The sequence below is a fragment of the Antrostomus carolinensis genome, unplaced genomic scaffold, assembly GCF_000700745.2.
Source record: "Antrostomus carolinensis isolate BGI_N321 unplaced genomic scaffold, ASM70074v2 Scaffold25449, whole genome shotgun sequence".
Lineage (NCBI taxonomy): Eukaryota > Metazoa > Chordata > Aves > Caprimulgiformes > Caprimulgidae > Antrostomus > Antrostomus carolinensis.
In genome coordinates this window covers 1-13,167 of record NW_010336765.1, presented here as the reverse complement: position 1 = coordinate 13,167, position 13,167 = coordinate 1, and the positions used below count along the sequence as shown (strand labels likewise).

At 42.7% G+C, this 13,167-nt stretch overlaps 1 protein-coding gene across 1 annotated transcript; it reads left to right on the top strand.

The window, feature by feature from the left end:
- The first annotated feature begins 74 nt into the window (after positions 1-74).
- On the top strand, positions 75-12,254 carry ERGIC3 (ERGIC and golgi 3). Its single transcript, XM_010174981.1, is given in 9 exon segments — positions 75-210; positions 482-601; positions 3,432-3,525; positions 4,690-4,855; positions 6,630-6,687; positions 7,164-7,195; positions 7,842-7,938; positions 9,623-9,687; positions 12,114-12,254. Coding segments are annotated over 9 exon segments (909 nt in total).
- The last annotated feature ends 913 nt before the right edge of the window (positions 12,255-13,167 follow it).

The window sequence follows — 13,167 nt, the reverse complement described above, 5'->3', positions numbered from 1 at the left end:
ATCTCGCAGATCCAGATCCTGGCGCTGAAAAATCGTCTCCTGAGTCGGGGCAGTCGTGGGGGAGAGGCCCTTTGATGTGCTTCCAAGTGAGACGGGACTCTCTGTTTTTCCTTTGCTCCTAGGTTCATCCAGAATTGTACGTGGACAAATCGAGGGGAGAGAAACTGAAGATTAACCTGGATGTTCTTTTTCCACACATGCCTTGTGCCTGTGAGTCGCCTTTTGAAGATGGGGAATAATTTTCATACCTGCCCAGGACCCGAGAGACTCAGCGTGCCTGGTGCTTCCAAGTGCTGCGCTGCTGCTGCTCGGACCAGGGACAGGGAGGAGTTGGTGATGCCTTGTGGTTACGTCCTGATGCCAGCCAGGCCCTCTGGGTGCTGAAACCAGTGCTTCCCATCAGGCAGTGTCATTGTTCGTGGTGCCACAGGGCATAACAAATGTGTGTTTACTGACCCTTTTCCTTGCTCACTGGTTTCAGATTTGAGCATCGATGCCATGGATGTAGCAGGAGAGCAGCAGCTGGATGTAGAGCACAACCTGTTTAAGCAGCGTTTGGATAAAGCTGGCAACCGTGTGACTCCAGAGGCCGAGAGGCACGGTAAGATGCTATTCTGCCTTTCTTGGATGAGTGCTCTCATAGTCTTCCCATCACTGTTTGCCTGCTTTGACTTCCAGGGGAACAAGTGACAGCTGAAGAGCGTTTAAACACCACAAACTGTTGAAGAGTTTATAGCACCCAAATCTATTAAACTGGCAGATCAAACTCTTACTGCTCTCGCTACTTTTGTGAGGCAAATCTTTGCCTAGTCCTTCTGCAGTTAAGACAAGGACACCTGGATGGATTTGAGGAATAAAGCTGCTGAGTTAATGGTCTTGTTATTACTAGAAATCAAGCAGCTGTTGTGGCAAAACTTGGCTTTGGTTGTGTCTTTGAATCACAGTGGGCTGACAAATGGGACTACCAGGTTAGAGGACAGAGTATCACTCCAGGGAAGGCTCCAGTGACTCGACCCTTCAGCCTAAACTTGCGCCTGACTACGTTATGTGGGTGTTAATGCGCAGCTGATAAATACATTTGAGTTGGTATGTTAGTTACAAGTTGTAATGAGTGGTCCTTGGCTACGTAAACCTCTCCTCTACGCTTTCTACATGTTATGAATCAGCCTTGTCCTTGGATACAAACCAGAAACAATTATGGGAAAGTCTTGCAGTCTGACAGTAGTGTCAGTCCTGAGTTTTCATTTCCGGAACATGAGCTCCTTATTGCCTTTTCTGGGTGACAGTGTAGTTCTGTGTATCAGCATCAACTAGTTTTGTTGATTTGTGTCACTCAGATTGAACTTTCTTGAAGTTGAAAGGCTAAACTAAGGCAAGAGCTGAACAGTCGGGAGGTACAAGGGTTTCTGCAGTTGTCACGGGAATGTGGTGACAGTGTTGTTACTGCTGTGTCACTTAGCAGCCCGTCTGTATTCACAGGTTGTGGCATGACATTTAATGTCTGGGGACAAAACCAGCTTCTCTCTAGGTACTTTTCTGTTAACACACTTAGGCCTCCTGCCTTACTTGTATTACCAGTCTCCACTGGGATTACTCTGTCTAAACTGGTGTGTAATCAATGGAGAGGCAGAGAAACTTGTAGGGAGCAAACTCTCACATCAAAGAGGCATTGTAAAAGAGATTGGATGCATTGAATGTGACAAGAAGTTTGTTCTGCTGTCTGGAAGAGGCACGCAGGTAGTTTGGTTTCCATCACCCATGTTGCAAGTTATAAGTATCCACTTTATGATTATCAGTTTCTATTAGTAACACTGAACAGTTGGTCAATTATTTAAATGACAACTATAGGAGTATTGACCTTAAACTTAGGAAAGCATAGGCAGGTTTTATGGATTAGTAGCAGGAGGCTTTTCCTAATCATAATTACATTACAATAGTTAATAGCTTAATTATTTCTATGGTAGGTTGCTTGGATGTTGTGTTATGACAAAAAATTACTGAATTATTTATTGGTGATGCTTATAATTTCCTTCCTTTTAAAACGTGGAGAGACTTTTCTGATGTCACATATCATATCTACGTGCAAGTTGAGGACCACGTTAACGTCAAGAAACCCTGCATGTGGAGTTTTATGTACTGCAGTTTCTTTATAGTACCTAAACTGTGGAGCATTACCTCTGGATGCTGTCTCTGAGACAGCTCATCAGGCAGCTACTGATTCCATTTAAAAAGCTGTTACTGGTTGCTGGCTCCATGTGTTGTACAGGTATTGGTGTTCAAATAGTGGGAATTGAGGCTTTGACAAAGCCTAGCAATTATGAAGCTGTATTCCTCCTGATGCCACCTTTTAGTGTCATTACCAGATTAAAAGCCATACTGCTTTTTAAACCATGAATTCTGAAGTGCACTTCCAACTGCTTCAAATGTTGTAAGCTTTAGAAAGAAAGTCTCACACAGTTGTTTAATAATGGGTATATTTTCCTAAAAGTTTTGTATTTGCCTGATTGTAACTAACATAACGTGTTTGATTAAAGAAATCAGGTTAATGATTGATTTTCACGCATATTTAATAACTTTCTAATATAAATATCTTCTTTTTCTGTGGCTAATACAAAACACAGACATCTTTAACACTCACTTCCATCCACCTGTTATACCTTCCTGTCTCAAAAAACAAGGCCCTGATAATGTTCTATGCCCTCAGCAGTATCTGACTGTACCTCATCACCTTCCCCAGCATTAGTTATCCAAGGAGCCACCTTTTCAAGGCTCCAGAGGGTGGCGCAGCAGTGCCTTGAGGGCTTTTGTAAGCTCTAAAAGGCTTGATCCTGTCCTTCAGGATCTGTAAGTTGAAGCAGCCTGATTTTAAGGAGGCCTCATTATAAGATCCAACGTTTTTGAAATTTTTAGATAGGAAATTCCTTGGCTGGCTTATTCTTAACTCCAGAATTTGCAGACCTCTGTTATTTGTTTTGGTTCTTGACAAAACAAAAGGCCTATTTTTAGTTTCTGGAGGTATCTCCTGCCCTTTGGCAGGTTTCAGCTGTCACCCTCCTCTGTGACGAGTCCCTCTGTAGCCTTCTGCACATAAGAACGTAAAACTCTGTGGGTTCATGCCCCAGAGTTTGTGTAATAGGTTTATGTATCAAGTCACAATGTACTGATTTGGTCTACTTGAGAGAAGGTTTTAACAAAGCCTTTATGCAAGTAAGGGCTGATCCACGCTCCAGGGTGTTTTTGAGGTGACAAGTGCTACTTTGCTTCTTGGTCTTCACACCACAGCAAGCTTCTCACCTGAGGATACACCACACACCTCTGTGTATCATTTCAGGTGGGCTTTGGGTGCAGGAAGCACAGCTTCAGACACAAAGTAATTGTATTCACAGTGTTTCTAGACATGCCTCATCACTTTGAATGCTCTTTTGTCTTAGAGCTTGGGAAAGAAGAAGAAAAAATATTTGATCCAAATTCTTTGGATGCCGATCGCTGCGAGAGCTGTTACGGGGCAGAGTCAGAGGACATTCGGTAACCTTTACCCTTTTTCATATCTTCTTGCACTTGAATTCATACTGTTATGTTACCTGCATGTTTGTTTGGGGTTTTTTTTCCAAATTCCTGTGAAGATCTGTGCAATGAAATCCTCCTGGGCCACGTGTTCAGGGGATGGTAGAACTGTTGTGGCTTTGCTGTGCCTTTGGAAGCTGCACTCATGATTGTTAAGAAGGTACAGAGTTAGGTTGTCTAGTTTGTCCACACGCCTGTTTAAGGGTGGTGCAAATCGCGCTGCCTTTGCAGTAGCACAAAGATTGTACCTCAGCAAAGGGAATCTTTTCTGGGGTTATTTGGTGTCCAGAGGGGAGCTGTGTAAATTATTTCACTGTTACCTGAACTGTTTTGGAATAAAACCTAGTTATGGCCTTTCCTTCTCACTTCTGCTGCAGACTTTGCATCCTTACCAGAGCAAAGACAGATGTCACACAAACAATGAGTGTCATTTGGTGTTTCTCATTCCTCCTACTTGCAAATTCCTGTAAGAATGGATCCATGATAGTCCACAGTTTCTGGACTATCCTTTGCTGTTACTGTCTGTGTAGTAACTTGGTTTGTCCTGTCTGTCAAGTTGCATTCTACCTCAGAGATGTTCCCATCTTGAGGGATTCATTATTCCAACCTTCAACTCTTTCTTTAGTCCAGCAGAACCAAGAAAGGAAACTGTTTTTTCCAGTGACCAAGGTGTTATCCAGAGGTAGAAAAGTAATGAAGAAAGTTTGCCATTGACCCTCCCTCCATTGTTTACAGTCTTGGCCTAAAAACAGAGGAAAGGAGGAATAGAAACAGGGAGATACTTTGTTCACATGGACAAGTTCCAAACTGCTTAGGACTGTGGGACACTGATGTCATTTTTGTGGCAGATATCTTTGCCAAGGAGTGACTTGGCTGTCTACATGGACAGGCAAAGCCCTCTTCAGACTCAGGCTCTGCATTCCACCAGCTTACCTCCTCATGCCAAAACCTCAACAAGTACATCAAGAAGCTCGAGCTGCCTCAGGAGCATTAGGACAGCTTTCAAAGTCCAAGTCCCTGATGTTTGCTTTCTTGATTGGTTGAAGAGGAATCCACCAAGGATTCAAGTCCTGAGTTGGAGCATCTCTTTCTAGCGATGATAAGATGGTGCTTATGCTTTTGCAGGTGCTGTAATACTTGTGATGATGTCAGAGAAGCCTACAGGCGGCGAGGCTGGGCCTTCAAGAATCCAGATACCATAGAGCAGTGCAAGAGGGAAGGATTTAGCCAGAAAATGCAAGAGCAGAAGAACGAGGGCTGTCAAGTGTATGGTTTCCTAGAGGTTAACAAGGTGAGAAGTGGGTTTTGCTGGGAACCTGCTGCATGATGGTGACGACTGTGAAAATGCAGTTTTGGGGCATTCCTCTCCTTTTCCAGCTTCTGGTGTTTACAGCACTGTAATGTAAGAACCTCTGGGCCCAGCGAGGTGCTCGTGCCTGTAAGGGAGTTCAACAGGGGAGTCAAGAAGAGCTGTGGGAAGGTACGGGCTCTATTGTATGGGCTGTCAGGAAGCATGCTGGCTGGAGAAGCTTAGCTTTTCCTACCGTCTAGCTAGCAACTCTTTTTGCTGAGGTTTCTGGAAGAGGAGAGGCAGCTTCTATGAGGTTTGATTGTCCCGCCTGTCCTTATCATATAATCATAGAATGGTTTGGGTTGGAAGGGACCTTCAAGATCATCTAGTTCCAACCCCCCTGCCATCAGCAGGGACACCTTCCACTAGACCAGCTTGCTCAAAGCCCCTTCTAGTCTTAAAACAGAGAGCACCAGTGGATGCTGGAGATAACAGTAACCAGCAAGTTGCCAGCAGAGGTGCTGGAGAGAGTGAAATGTTATCTTCTATAAAATCCTAAACAGTGGAAACGAGACTATTGGAGTTAGTTGTCAAAGCTGAAAATGCTCAGAAGGGTGGTTTTTTTTGCCACTGGTATATGAAAATGTAGTGTGAGCTGTACCAGATAACTACATAATAACTACATAACTACCCTGTCATTTGGTGGGTTCCCAACCCCAGAACAATTGCACATTGCAGGTTACGTACCCAAGTACCTTCTAGAAGTCAGGCCCAGGATATTTTTTTTTTTTAATTTTTTTTTTTAATTCAAACTCTGTTTTCTTTACATCTTATGTGTACTCTTCCCAGAGACCATGTTCTTTATTTCTGGCTGTAATCTTTCTCACAAAGCCAGATGTGATTTGAGCATCATCATGGGTACTGAACAGTTAAGGGACCCTGTGTCGCAAAGTGTGATGAGCAGGAAAGATTGGCTGGAGGTAGCAGGGGTCCAGGGGTGGGTGTCACAGGGGAAATTTCTAAGGGCTCTTGTTACAGACTGGAATTTTGCACATCTCCATTCTGTCAGGTCTGCAGTTAACATAAGCAATAGGTTTGCACAGACATTGAAGATGGAATATAGCACATGAGCTCGGGACCTTCAGATCTTCTAGGGGAGAGTGCATATGATTGCTAGTAAGTGTCAGGGAGGATTGGCACCTAATATCCATCTCCCTTGCAAATTCCAGGATGAAATTTTAACAGCCTTTGTCTTTTGGGGTTTTTAAAAAAATCTTTTGTTTGTTTGTTTGTTTTTTATGTTTAGTGCTGTATTTTTGCATGCAGCTTATTTTCATGGATGCATACACTGTTGTTTATTGCATGAAGGGTTTTTTTTACCCTGCTCTCTCTCCCTGTCAGTTACTTTCTCCACTTCTTTTCTGCAACACCTTCTTGTATTTCCTTCAGTAGCAGTCAGTTCCCTCACAATGGACTTAATTCCTCCTTCTTCCCATTTTTATGTCCACTAAAACTATTGGCATAGGACAGTTATTATCAACATCAGTATGTAATTATGGCTTTCAAGATGATGACTGCCTGTGAGGAAGAGGGGGAATTCATACCTCTTTGAGGACAACCTCTGCTGATATTGCCACCTATGAAAATGAGTTGCTTGGTGTGTATCTTGTTCAAACCAAAATTTAAAAATCCAAGCACCAGTATGACTTATTGATACAGATGCTTTATTGATACAGATTCCAGCCTTTTAATGACAGATTACTGTCTCCTGCAGGTAGCTGGAAATTTCCACTTTGCACCAGGAAAAAGTTTCCAACAGTCTCATGTACACGGTAAGGGATTTTCTTTTCCATGATGATGATGATTTCTTTAGGGCATGTGATATTAAGGCGTGTGCTCTGCTCAGTTGTTAGTTTAGATCTGTTGTGCCTCTGTGTGTAACAGCAGTTAGAGGAGTTACGTGTATCAGGTGGTGACTAAAATAACAGTGAAGTTTTCCTCGCTTGCCCCTGGGGTCTTGTTTTTGCCCTAGATTAAGGGGAGGACTGAAATGCCTAATCTGAATTAACCCCAAATTAAAGTTACTTGCCTTGATTCTGGCAGTGGCTAGTCTATGTCAGGAGGGGAATTGCAGCAGTTTTATCTGTCACATCCCCTACTGCAAGCAGGACAGAAACCCAGGCAATTTTTTTGCCATTTTAGATCGCAATGGAAATGAGAGGAAGTGCCTTATAAGATAGAATAAGGTAAATAGAGATGATTTTTATCGCAGTCTGAACTGTACTGTTAAACAATTTTTCTGTTACAGTTCACGATCTTCAGAGCTTCGGACTCGATAATGTAAGTGTTTCCAAGACAGTGTTCTAGTTCTCTTGGTCTGTTTTCCTTCTGGATTTCCTCGCCTTTGCCACGTTATGATCCTAGTGTACTGATCCCAGACAGATTTATGAGTCTGAGCAGAACCTGGGACCTGCTTTCAGACAGGGCTCTGCAGTATGTTCTGGGACATGTTGCTTGGCAAGCTTGTTCCCCTCTTCCTGAGACTGCCTTGCTCCTTCATCTGTGCTTCCCAGTTTTCTAAGGTTGATGTTTTCACAACTGCTTCTGGATCTGTTGGAGTTTACTTTGTGCTGGGACAAAAGCAGATGATAGCCATACCTGACATACCATACTGATGGCATGGTCCTGCTATTGCAGGAAGAGGAGTGGGTGGGAGAAGAGCCTGCTCTGTAGATAGAAGGGAGGGGCACCAGGATCTGGGGATTTCCAGCAGGAAAAGGAGAAATTCCACATCCTGGAATCTTCCACGAATGAAAAAGAAGAGCCAGTGCTTTGGAGTTTAGTGTTAGGACGTGCAGTGTAAGGGAGGACCTGTCTGTGTTCCAGAGCCACACTCAGAAAAATATAGGAACAATTAACTTCAGGCCCCTTACCTTTCCCGTCAGATGCTGTGCAGTTGTTTGAGTTATTAGCATTTCTATTTCAGATCAATATGACGCACTATATCAAACACCTCTCATTTGGAAGGGATTATCCAGGCATTGTGAACCCTCTGGATGGGACAGATGTCACTGCACAGCAAGGTAAAAGCCAGCTGAGAGAAATCTCTTTTTTAAGTGTCTTAATAAGTGTTAGAAGAGAACAGGAGCGAAGTTCCCAGTCTTTAACAAGAACCCTGATAGTGTAGCGTAAAACTTGGACCCTCCACCTTCTGCTCTTTCTGGAACAGCTGCCTCCATTCATTTGGAACAAATCTGCCAATGTGTTTTGATTCCGAGACCTTTCTGAAAGATCACTCTTTTCAGTGTTCATAGATGCACAACAGCAGGTACAGCATGTCATTATTAAACACATCAGGTATAGTTCAGGGAGAGCCCTGTCTAGCTACTGCATGCTGTAGGAGATAACCAGAAGAAGCAGGAGAGACAAAAAAAGCCTGATAGATAGTTGCTGGAGAGCTGTGGTATCTGCCTGACTTTCATCTACTAATAGCTGCAGTGAAGTTGAAATATTGCTGATCTTTTCTAGATAGCTCCAGTTTGCTGCCTTGAGAAGGAAAGGCAATTCTCTCCTCATGCTGCTGCTGCTGCTCAGACTCTAACCTTGGTTTATTCACACAGGCGTACTTGTGTGAATTTCCATGAAAGATCCTGACTGTACCACTTCATCAGAGTTTAGTTATTTTTTCAGATGTGCTGAAGTCTGCAAAGTTTGTCTTTGCAGGTACTTGGGGTGCTGTTGTATAATAAAGCTTGGAGGAATAAGTCATTTGCTTCGAGGTGGTGGTGTGATGGTTAATCTTACCTGAATCAATTCTTTTACATTTTCCATCGTCGATTTTAGTTCTTGTAACCAAATCAGAGGATGGTGCTTAAAATAAAAGACAGAAAAATGAAAAGGTGTCATAATGCTCAATACAATCATGATGCTGTTGTTTTTCTGTGGAAAAACAAACTCTCCAAAAGGGGGCCCATAGCTGGCTGGTAAAATTCTCTCTCTAGGCTGAAGTTTTCCTTCCTGGGCCTGGGAGAACCAGTTGGCAACTTCTTGAGGAATTAGGATTTAAGGTGTGCTCCAGAGAAGAAGTGGGAGAAGTAGACTGCAGGTCAAATTGATGTTTATTGCAGACCAGCTAAAGATATTGAAGATGAGAATTACTTCTTCTGTAGAAATGAATGAATAATCTTCTCCTCCAGGGAATTTCATAGAAAATAGGTTTTCAGTGCGACTCCTGCCTTCCATTGTCCTTGAGAGGACTGAAGGAACAGCCTGGTCCATGGCAGCAGGAGTTCTGGTTTTTTCTTCACTGATCCAGATCTTCCTTTTCACCTCCTGATAGGATAAAAACCCTGCTTCTACAGGAACAGACAGGACCAATTTCAGGATACTGATTTAAAGTTGAGTATGTTTTCTTAGGGCTATGCTGTTAAATATAAAGGTTTTCATGTGCTAGAATAAGAAATTTCAGGAAGTTGTACTAGTAAAACTATAGCAAGATAACAGGTTTGTAGAAAGTTTTCCATTTAGCCAAGGCCAAAATGGTGGTAGTTTTGGTTTTGGTTGGAACAGGAAGGAGATTCACATTGGCAGAAAGAAAACTCATGTCAGACATTAACTTTACTCTCTTTGAATACCTCCAGTAGCTGTTGTGCAGAAAGATGTCCCTTGACAAGTTAAACAAAACCAATCTGTGTCTATCTCACCTGTCAGTTAAGCTTTCCAGCTCTTTGCTGGTTATTAATTGTGTCTCTCTGTTTTTGCTTATAGCTTCCATGATGTTTCAGTATTTTGTCAAAGTGGTCCCCACGGTGTATATGAAGGTTGATGGTGAAGTAAGTACCTTGTTTTTTATCCCTATTGCTTTGGCAAGCGAAAGCCTTTGGACTTTCTCCTCAATTTCTGTTCCTGACCATATCTGACCTTTGCTAGAAGCAACACAATCTGTTTGACTTTCTTCATATAACCACCCCTGCAAGAATAACAATATCTATGGTGTAATGTTACCTGTAATGTTGCAGCAGTGATGAAGCAGATTTCAGTCTCCTCCACCCCACTTAGATCAAAGTGACCATGCCATTTTCATCATCACAGAATCACACAGAATGTTAGGGATTGGAAGGGACCTCGAAAGATCATCCAGTCCAGTCCTCCAACATCATTATCATTATCATGTTCCCTCCTGAATCCTTCCTAATGCATGCTCAGGAGAAGTCAAAGCAGCAAGGACATCATAAAAATGGTCTTTGGAGAATAACCCGAGATCAATTTATCTACCATTTAAAAACTCCTTTTGCCTCCAAAAGAGCATGGAAATCCATTCCAGCCCTGCTTTCAGAATACATCCTTATTTGGGGATAAACAAATTACTGAGTGGATACGAGGGTGAGATGAAGATCTTGAGAACAGAGACAAACTTGCTCTCTCTTCTGAAACCAGCCTGTGGGAACGAAAAGAGCTGTGATTTCTTTTGTTCATTTGGAAGTATTTATTTTGATTGCCATTATTCTGCAGGGGATCTCAAGAGCTATGGAGAACCTCTTTTAAAAAATGAAACAAACCTGTCAGTTATCATTATTTGGGCCCCCATAGTCTTAGGGCAGCAGAATGATGTAAGCTGTTCTGTTTCTTCTGCAAAGAAAATGCCAGTAGAGGTAGCAGGTCTACTGTTGTGCAGACTTCACCACCCATGTTACCCAGTGTACTTATCTAACCCTGCAAAGAAGAGACAACTGCCACATGCCCCAGCACCTCTGTGAACATTCACGTACAAGATGGCTTAGCTGCCTACCTGTCTGCCAGGTTTTGGTTCTGTATCTTCTACGCTGCATGGGTGGTCCATGCCCAGTTTCACTTTAACACCAAACCAGTTTCCTCTGAGGTGAAACCCACGTGTGGTTCTGAGGTTTGTTCAGTGCAAGAACTGATCTACATGAGTATGAAACTACCAGAATTTGTGGCTGCTCCTCCCTGGAAGTGTTGAAGGCCAGGCTGGATGAGGCTTTGAGCAACCTGGTCTAGTGGAAGGTGTCCCTGCTGATGGCAGGAGGGTTGGGACTGGATGAGCTTTAAGGTCCCTTCCAACCCAAACCATTCTATGATTCTGTGATTCTATGTACCACGTATTCTTGCTATCGGAACGACATATTACTGCACATCCACACAACCTTCACGTTGCTGTGGGCAACATACTCTGAAGTGTAAATCACTGGCAGATTATTAGTTAAATTGAAGGCTGCGTAGGAACCACAGATCTGAGGAGCTGCAAGGCCACAGTAGGTACAATGCCAAGTAAAGCTATCCTTGAGCAGTGTGGGCAGAGCAATCTGACAGAATCCATTGGAGAGGTAGACACAGTTTGTATTTCTTCATTTCTTCTGCCCTAAAGATTGAAACTGCTTGCAAGACTCTGTTCTCAGGTGATAAATCCTTATGTGGAGCACTCTTTCTTCAATCCCCTGCCTAGAAAGGACCCATCTGTTCTTTCCGGGAAGTCGGGTGGAAGTTACTTGCTATAAGGTGATACTGGAAGAACCTTCAGACCATGTTTGAAGCTCATTCTGCTTGGATTCAGGATGCCTCTGCAGTTTCTGTAGATGATTGAAATTCCTGAAGTACAAAGGATAGTTAAATGGTGCCCTGTTCTTATGGGCACTTCCTGGTGCCATAAGCCACCATGGCTTCTGTTTCTCTTTCTGATGAAACCTTGCATTCTGCTGTAGAGCTGTTGTTCAGTTTTCAAAGGACTTCTGTCAAAAGAATTGCTTTTTATTAGTCACCCGGAGAGGAATCCATGCGGATCATGATGCTTTTCCTTGTGGTAACTATGGATCCAAGTATGCTGCCAGATGTATACCAGGGGCCCTGTTATACAAGCACTATTTGGAACCCCCAAATGTGGAACTTGGTGAAGATACTGGATAGTATCTTTGTCACCTTGGATCATAATTTGTGTCAGATAGCTTATTAGGGATGATAGAACATAATTTCATTTTACAGAAACCCCATTTATTTGCTCTAAGACTTAAGACTGGTGTGAACAATGTGTAGAAAAACAGCAGACTGCAGAAGAATGCTGCAGGGTGATCTTCATGATCTTTAAGGTCCCTTCCAACCCAAACCATTCTATGATTCCATTATAAAGATGGGCAGTCTGTGTCCTGCAACCCTGGCACTCTCCTGCCTTGAACTCATGTTTTAGCAGCCTTTCCCACTCCTCATTAACAACAAATGATGTTTGCTGTGTTTGTTTCCTGCTTAGGTGGTAAGGACTAACCAGTTTTCAGTGACACGACATGAGAAGATAGCCAACGGGCTACTAGGAGACCAGGGTCTGCCTGGTGTGTTTGTGCTATATGAACTTTCGCCCATGGTGGTGAAGCTGACAGAGAAGCACAGGTAAGAGACATTTCAATCTATTATTTCATTCACCCTCTACTGATTTTTTGTTATTTTGCATGGCTTAAAAGTCCATCCTCGCTTAGACATGACAATGCAAATGCCTGAAAGCCATTCAAGCCCCTTCCCAGTCAGTGGAGAGGAAGAGACACTCCCAGATGTCCTTCCTCTCAGTGTGAACATCTGACAGGGATTGGGATTTTTCTGATATAGCCTGAAGTCTTTTAATCCAGTATCAAGATGGAGAAGGAAATTGGTGCAGCAAGCAGAAGTCTGATATAATGGTTCTCGGTTCAGACTAATTTCCTCAGTCTTTTTTAACGGGAAGACTAGATTTCTATAGCATCCCCATCTTCCCAGCACCTACATCAGCAGCCACACCAGTCCAACCTGGTCACTTACTCTGCATTTGCTCTAGCTTTTTTGCATGTTGTAGTCAGTGTGGAACTTCTTGTTTCTTTCTGAGTCTTCACAGGGAATGGAAGGGGTTGTATCTGTCTGATCTTTTAGGATCGTAATGAGGGACACACAGTGTCTATACTTTAAAATGCATTAATGTGCTCAGGGATTTAGTTTTTATGTCACAGCAGCAGCCTGCTGTGCATTCTATCTGGGTAGGAATCGGTAAAATTTTAGGGATTAAAAGTCCATCCTTTAGGTTTGTAAATTCAGTACTTGCCTCCTAGGGTTGCTGTTGAGCTCATTAGAGCGCACTGCTCTAATGTTAATCAATGCTGCTCAGCAAAAGTATCAGTGACAAACTCTATTCTGTAGCCAAAAGGGTTTATTTAGTTGTTAAATCTGTTAATTGACAGTGATTAATATTCATATGATGCATACTTATGTGCGATGATGACCATTCTGATAATTAGGAAGTAGTTTTTATTTATATTTTATTTTATTATTTTTATAATATA